At 48.4% G+C, this 7,500-nt stretch overlaps 2 protein-coding genes across 2 annotated transcripts in view; one reads left to right on the top strand and one right to left on the bottom strand.

The window, feature by feature from the left end:
• The window catches only part of LOC117809747 (kinesin-like protein KIF20A), a 10,072-nt gene extending 7,176 nt beyond the window's left edge, over positions 1-2,896 (top strand). Inside the window, exons 23-31 of the mRNA XM_034679220.1 lie at positions 4-158; positions 258-487; positions 653-706; positions 784-1,106; positions 1,210-1,332; positions 1,575-1,634; positions 1,772-1,862; positions 2,065-2,189; positions 2,302-2,896. Of these exons, the coding sequence (XP_034535111.1) occupies positions 4-158; positions 258-487; positions 653-706; positions 784-1,106; positions 1,210-1,332; positions 1,575-1,634; positions 1,772-1,862; positions 2,065-2,189; positions 2,302-2,385 (1,245 nt within the window). The 3' untranslated portion in view covers positions 2,386-2,896. The remainder of the gene's footprint in view (positions 1-3; positions 159-257; positions 488-652; positions 707-783; positions 1,107-1,209; positions 1,333-1,574; positions 1,635-1,771; positions 1,863-2,064; positions 2,190-2,301) is intronic.
• Positions 2,897-4,294: 1,398 nt separating this feature from the next.
• LOC117809746 (monocarboxylate transporter 12-B-like) lies at positions 4,295-7,031 on the bottom strand (the record flags this gene model as incomplete). Its single annotated transcript, XM_034679219.1, has 3 exons — positions 4,295-5,682; positions 6,355-6,614; positions 6,701-7,031. Coding segments are annotated over 3 exons (833 nt in total), but the record flags the coding sequence as incomplete, so codon positions are not given.
• Between the last annotated feature and the right edge of the window lie 469 nt (positions 7,032-7,500).

The raw sequence follows: 7,500 nt of genomic DNA, 5'->3' as shown, positions 1-7,500 counted from the left end.
CAGGAGGAGGAGGGGCGGAGCAGCAGCGTCTTCCACGCCACCATGGAGGAGCTGAGGAAGGAGAGCCAGGCGGCGCTGGAGAGATCGACTCAGAAATCCAAACAGATCCAAGACCTGCAGAGAGAGAGGACGCACCTGCAGGAGGACCTGAGGCTCAGGTAGACCCTTTATCAATAAAGGATCAACTCACATTCAATCAGGATTCATTGATTCATGAAAAAGACCCACAATGCATCTCTCCTGTCCTCCTCCTGCAGTCAGGACAGGTGCGTGCAGCTCACTGAGGAAGCAGCCAATCAGAAGGCAGAGCTCCAGAGTGTGAGGGCGGAGCTTGAGTCAGAGAGTGGCGCCCTGCAGAGGAAGCTGGAGGAGACGGAGAGATCAGAGGAGGAGAGGAAGAGGAGCGAGGAGGAGAGGAAGAGGAGCGAGGAGGAGAGGAAGAGGAGCGAGGAGGAGAGGAAGAGGAGCGAGGAGACGGAGAGACGAGGTGAGAGGAAGAAGAAGATCAGACGAGTGTTTTTAAATCCTTCAATCAGAGAAACTAACACTGTGTGTGTGTGTGTGTGTGTGTGTGTGTGTGTGTGTGTGTGTGTGTGTGTGTGTGTGTGTGTGTGTGTGTGTGTGTGTGTGTGTGTGTGTGTGTGTGTCACAGAGAGGGAGGAGCTCCTGGAGGACAGCGTCCGGCAGACGGAGGCTCTGAGGACAGGTAAGCGTCACCTGAAGCCGGATGTTTGAGCGATGATGTCATGGTCAGGTGACCTGAAGGTCTGTTTCTCTCTGCAGAGCTGGAGCGTCTGAAGGAGGAGCTGCAGAGGAGAGAGGAGGAGGAGGAGGAGGGGAAGGAGAACAGGGAGGTGAAGGAGGAGGAGGAGGAGGGGAAGGAGAACAGGGAGGCTGAGGAGAGGAAGGTGCCGATGGTGGAGGAGCTTAAGGAGGAGATCCTGAGGCTGCAGGAGAGGAGGGAGAGACAGCAGGAGGAGGAGGAGGAGGAGAAGGAGGGGAGGAGCAGGGAGTTTGATGCTGTGAGGAGAGAGATGGAGAGACTGAAGAGACTTAAGGAGGAGAGAGAGAGAGAGAGGGAGCGCCCCCTGCAGGGAATCACTCAGGTAACATCTTCTTCTTCTCTCTCAGGAGCCTCGCTGATTCACCGTCTGCTCCACACTCAGGCTTTACTTATGTGTGTGTGTGTGTGTGTGTGTGTGTGTGTAGAGGTGTGGTGGGCGTGTCCTCCAGGATCAGGATGCTCGTGTCTCTCCGCTGAGACCAAACATGGCCGACAGGAAGAGAACCGCTAAAACTACAGGAAGGAAGAGGAAGAGCTGCGAGGTGCAGGTGTGTGTGTGTAGAGGTGTTTTCATCGTGTGTCTGTGTGTGTGTGTGTGTGTGCCTCTGTGTGTGTGTGTGGGAGAAGTCATGTGATTATTAATGATAACTTATCATTGTGTGTGTGTGTGTGTGTGTGTGTGTGTGTGTGTGTGTGTCTCTGTGTGTGTGTGTGTGTGTGTCTCTGTGTGTGTGTCTCTGTGTGTGTGTGTGTGTGTGTGTGTGTGTGTGTGTGTGTGTGTGTGTCTCAGGGTCTGGTCTTCAGTGAGAACAAGAGGAACCGAGTGAGGAACACACGAAACGACAAACAGGTGAGACAGAAACACACACACACGTCACATGACCCGACTCACACTGAGCATGTGCAGAGTGAACAGACGACCTCTGACCTCCTGAGCTTTAGATCAGTCCTTCAGTCAGAGGTTAAAGGTCACTCTCTCCTCCTCAGGCAGGGACGGGGACGAAGGAGAAGAGAGACGGCGCTCTGCAGAAGATCGGAGAGTTGATCCACAGCTCTCCCTCCATCCTGAGCAGCAAAGGTCAGACTCGTCTCCATCACACTATGATCAGAGACTCTCAGAGTCCTCGTCAGCTGACACGTAGACCACATGATGAACTGGTCCCTGAAGACCTGCAGACATGAAGCTGAACTCATTGAGCCAGCAAGGGGCGCCGACGGGCCGTCTGTCTGCTCCTCGTGTTGGTCTCTTTAAAGTCCTCAGACTGGGTTTCTCTCTGCAGCTAAAACCCTCCTGAGCCTGGTCAGCGGTCCTGAGGCGGTCACCACGGAAACCAAACCCAAACGAGGGCGCAGGAAGCTCTTCAAGAAAGACGCCGGGTCGCCGCTGTTCGACTCCCCGCGCATGGTGAGACAGTGTGTGTGTGTGTGTGAATGTCTATCTCTCACAGAGTCCCAGACCAGGACCAGGACCAGGACCTCCTGAAGCTGAACTTACAGGATGTGATGTTTCCTTTCAGACACCAGGGGGCGCCGAGGAGGAGAAGGAGAGCGACCACCTCATCATCAAGAGACAGCTCCGATCCAAAACCTGCAGGAAGTGAGGACCAAACCTGTACAGACCTTCACACACACACACACACACACACACACACACACACACACACACACACACACACACACACACACACACACCTGTACAGACCTTCACACACACACACACACACACACACACACACACACCTGTACAGACCTTCACACACACACACACACACACACCTGTACAGACCTTCACACACACACACACACACACATACACCTTCACACACACTCACACACCTTCACACACACACACACATACACACACACACACACACACACACACACCTTCACACACACTCACACACCTGTACAGACCTTCACACACACTCACACACACACACCTTCACACACACTCACACACCTGTACAGACCTTCTCACACACACACACACCCTCACACACACACACACACCTGTACAGTTTGTTTTGATGTCTTTTAACCTCTGGAGGTGAATGAAGTGAGAGAACACTTCTTCTTCTTCTCCTTCATCAAATAAAGATGTATCCGTCTGTCGAGCGCTCTCCTGTGTGTTCCTGTCAGAGTGTTTGTACGGTGGCTCGGAGGGTTCAAACCTTCCTGTTTGTTTGATCCACATGTAGATAAACATGTTTATAAAGATCCCTGAAGGACTCTTTGGGGGCGCTCAGGTGAGATCTACCTGAGCTTCAGGAGGAACCAGAGAGCTCAGACACAGGAAGTGGGACAGTATTCAGGGACGCACCGACAAGAGGTCTGGATTTAAAGGTCTGACCATAAAACAGAAAACAAACATCAACACGAGTTCATCTAAACAACAAGAAATATTCAACATTTCAATACATTTAATATTTAACACTTTAAGAAACCTAATATTTAGTATTTTAATAAACTTGATATTTAACATTTTAATTAACTTCATATTTTAATAAATGTAATATTTAACATTTTAATAAATTCAACATTTTAATACATTTAAAATTTTACATTCTAATAAACAATATTCAACATTTTAATAATTTAATATGTTAAATTTTAAAAATGTAATATTTAATTTTTTAATAATTGTAATTTTTATCATTTAATAAACGTAACATTTAATATTTAGCATTTTAATATGTTTAAAATTCAACATTCTAATAAACATTTGAAATTTTAATATTTAAAATTTAAAAAATGTAATATTTATATTTAAGTATTCAACATTTTAATAACTTAATTTATAGAATTTAATATTTAAATTATTATATTTAAAATTTCATAAAGACAATATTCAGCATTTTAATTCATTTAAAATTCAATATTCTAATAATTGAATATGTAATATTTAATAATTTAATATTTAAATTGTAATATTTAACATTTTAATAAAGTTAATATTTAACATTTTAATAAAGTTAATATTTAACATTTTAATACATTTAATATTTAACATTTTAATACATTCAATATTTAACATTTTAATACATTTCATATTTAATATTTCATATTTTAATAAATTTCGTTTTTTTTGTCAATGTAATATTTAACATTTTAATAAATTTAATATTTTCATTTGAATAAACTTGATATTAACACATTGAGACTGACTGACTGAACGTCTCCTCCCTCCTGAGTCTGTGTCACCCATAGCCTGAAGGTGTTTCAGATGAGATCCTGATTCTTTGTTTTAATCCGGACTCAGATCTGCTCATGAGTTTTCTGAGGCCCTGCAGGATCCAGGTCTTTAATACTGGATCCATTATTTGTTCTGAAATCACAGCTTCATATAAAAACAGGAACACTGAAAGCTCAGAGCGAGGGTTCACCACGTCTTTTAAAAACCAGATCAAGAGATGATGAAAACAAGATTAAATATTAAATATGAAATATTAAATATGAAATATTAAATATTAAAATAATAAGAACAGATGATTTCAGTTCCAGCTTTGTGTCTGACGGTCCAGATTTAAAGATTTATTTATTATTCATGAAAACAGACAGACGGTCTCTGCAGAGAGGAAGGGTCTCAGTCTGTTGATCACAGTTTGGCATCAAACACTGAAGAAGAGGTCCAGAGGAGTCCGCTGAGTCCGCTAAGGGGACCGGTCTGGGCTCTCAGGGTTAGAAACTCTGTGTTAGTCCTCAGCTCAGACTTCCTGCCCCCCTCAGCGGGCCTCACACCTCTGCACACCTGAGGGAGGAGCGAGGGGCGGGGCAGGACAGACCGGAGACTACATGAAGTGAACTCATTACACAGACTGGATCCTGCTACAGAAGACTGAGCGGCTCACCAGCAGGTGGCGCTCTAACAGAGCATGAAGACTGTCCTGCAGATTCTTTTAGAGACCCTGAGGAAAACAGAGCAAAGATCTTTACTCTAAAACCTGGATTCTGGACCGGTTTAGACTCTCCTCCTCCTCCGTGTGTTTTAAAGCTTCTCAGGACGACCGTCTCTCCGGACTTTACTCTAAATGTGAACTGGATCGGATGAGGACTTAACGAGGACCTGATCCAGAAGAATCCCCTGGAAGCGGCTCAGAATTCACACATTATTTTTGTAACCACAAAATTAAAAATGGCGGACTTCCTGAGAGGTTTAAGATGAGGGTCTAAGTAGATCTGGTCTTAATACACGAGCCCTCTAAGTCTCACATATGGAGGCTGAACGTGCCGCAGGGGGCGGAGTCTTTAAAAACATAAGGGGAGTCATTGAGCCGTTAAGCCACGCCCCCTCATTTAAACCAATCACAGGTGTGATTCTTCCCCTGAGCTCACGTCTACCTGAGTTAGAGATCTGATTATAAACTGCGTCTGTGTGTCTCAGCTGACACCAGGGGGCGCTGTCCTGTAACAATTAACCTGATATGATTTCACAAATAAAAACAGTAGAAGAAGAACTCATCCCTCGCTCTCTCATTCATCACGCCTCTTCCTTTAATCCCTGATCTGTTGGTTTTCAGCTCAGCCAGTGAGCTCTGTGATTGGTTGGTTCCTGTTCTGGCTCGTCCCGTAGAGTCCGGACCTCTGGAGACCCCCAGAGATCCTCTTCAGCTCCTCTCTCCCTCGTGTCCATGAATCTGATTGGTGATTCCTCTGAGGCTAGGAGGAAACGCCCTGACTGACGGCCTCCTTGTTGAAAGTGAGGAAGCGCTCCGATTGGTCCGACAGGCTGAGGGGGAGGGGCTCGGGCTTGGTGTCCTTGGAGATGGCGGTAAACTTTTGGCGGCGGCTGCAGTATCGTATCCCGGCGACGATGGCGAGGACGAGCGCGCTGACCAGCAGGGCGGTGCCGCTCAGGAAGAAGGTGGCCGTGTAACTTCCTGTGACGTCAACAAGCCAACCTGCAGCGAGAGAAGAAGAAGAAGAAGAAGAGGGGCGTGGTTACAGGAGAGGGAAGTGAGGAGGTGAAGGTTCCCTCTCTCTCTCTTCTCTGAAGTGAGCCCTCTGAAACCGGTCCCTGAAAACCTGATCTGAACCCAGCACCTGGAGCCTGGCGGCGTTATGTACGAACCACGGCTAACGTTTCAAACACGTGTGTAGCTAACGTGACAAACCACTTCCTGTTGGACTTCCGTCTCTGTGCGCGTCATTGTTGACGGTCCAGGTAAAAACCTGAGCCCTGACCCCGTTTATCACATCCTCAAGAAGACCGCCCTCTCATCTGTATTCAGGTAAGTCTCAGTTTCACTGGGAACGCCAAGTAAATGGCGTTTGTGTTGAGTCCCAGTTTCACTGTAAATAGTTCCAAAGAGGATTTAACCTTCAACCTTTGTTTCAGTCTCAGTTTCACTGGAAACACTCAATCAAGTTAGGACCTCCAGATGGAATCTGTGGCTTTCACTGGAAACATTTAAAACATTGGATTCACACACACACACACACACACACACACACACACACACACACACACACACACACACACACACACACACACACACACACACACACACACACACACACACACTCGGAGCGTGAACCCCACAGATCTGGACTCTGCTGGTTTCTGATGGTACCTCCGACAGGCGGGCTGAGCAGGTAGGGGATGGCGTGGAGGAAGTAGACCACGCCCAGCGCAGAGGACAGGTACGGAGCTCCCACCAGGTCTGACGTCACCACGGGGATCAGAGCCACGTAGGCGCCGTCGAAGTACCCGTAGAGGACGGCGAAGGGTACGAGGAGCGTGAAGGAGCGGAGCAACGGAGCGAAGAGGCAGCACAGACCCTCCATCGCCACGGAGACGATGTAACACGCCAGACGGTACGGCTTCAAACACCTGAAGGGGGACAGACGGGAGACCTTCAGACGGGCAGAGGGACGGAGAGAGGACCTGTGTGAAAGCCGGTCTTAAAGGAGACCTACCGTCTGTCCGTCAGCCAGCCGAACGTGATGTTTCCCACGATGTCGATGACCCCGAGGATGGACATCAGGAAGGCGGCCTGCTGGTGACTCACGCCCACGCTCAGGGCGTACGGGACCAGGTACACGAAGGGGAGGCTGCAGCCGCTGGCCAGGAACAGGAAGGACGCCGACAGACCCAGGAAGTCCGGCAGCAGCAGGAAGCGGTACTCCTTACTGGATAGGAAGCCGGAGCTGAAGCACCGCCTCCCCTGAGGGGCGGGGCTTACCGGCAGGAGGCGGTCCTCTTTGGAGAGTTTCACAGCGAGCTCCGCGTCGAGCGGCGAGACAGGACCTGAACCAGGAGACGGACAGGTGAGGAAGAGGAAGAGGACAGGTGAGGAAGAGGACAGGTGAGGAAGAGGAAGAGGACAGGTGAGGAAGAGGACAGAAGAGGAAGAGGACAGGTGAGGAAGAGAAAGAGGACAGGTGAGGAAGAGGACAGGTGAGGAAGAGGACAGGTGAGGAAGAGGACGGGTGAGGAAGAGGACAGGTGAGGAAGAGGACAGGTGAGGAAGAGAAAGAGGACAGGTGAGGAAGAGGACAGGTGAGGAAGAGGAAGAGGACAGGTGAGGAAGAGGACAGGTGAGGAAGAGGACAGGTGAGGAAGAGGACAGGTGAGGATGAGGACAGGTGAGGATGAGGAGAGGTGAGGAAGAGGAGAGGTGAGGAAGAGGACAAGTGAGGATGAGGACAGGTGAGGAAGAGGAAGAGGACAGGTGAGGAAGAGGACAGGTGAGGATGAGGAGAGGTGAGGATGAGGA

Source organism: Notolabrus celidotus, unplaced genomic scaffold (genome assembly GCF_009762535.1).
Source record: "Notolabrus celidotus isolate fNotCel1 unplaced genomic scaffold, fNotCel1.pri scaffold_397_arrow_ctg1, whole genome shotgun sequence".
Lineage (NCBI taxonomy): Eukaryota > Metazoa > Chordata > Actinopteri > Labriformes > Labridae > Notolabrus > Notolabrus celidotus.
This window is presented reverse-complemented; position numbering and strand designations above follow the sequence as displayed.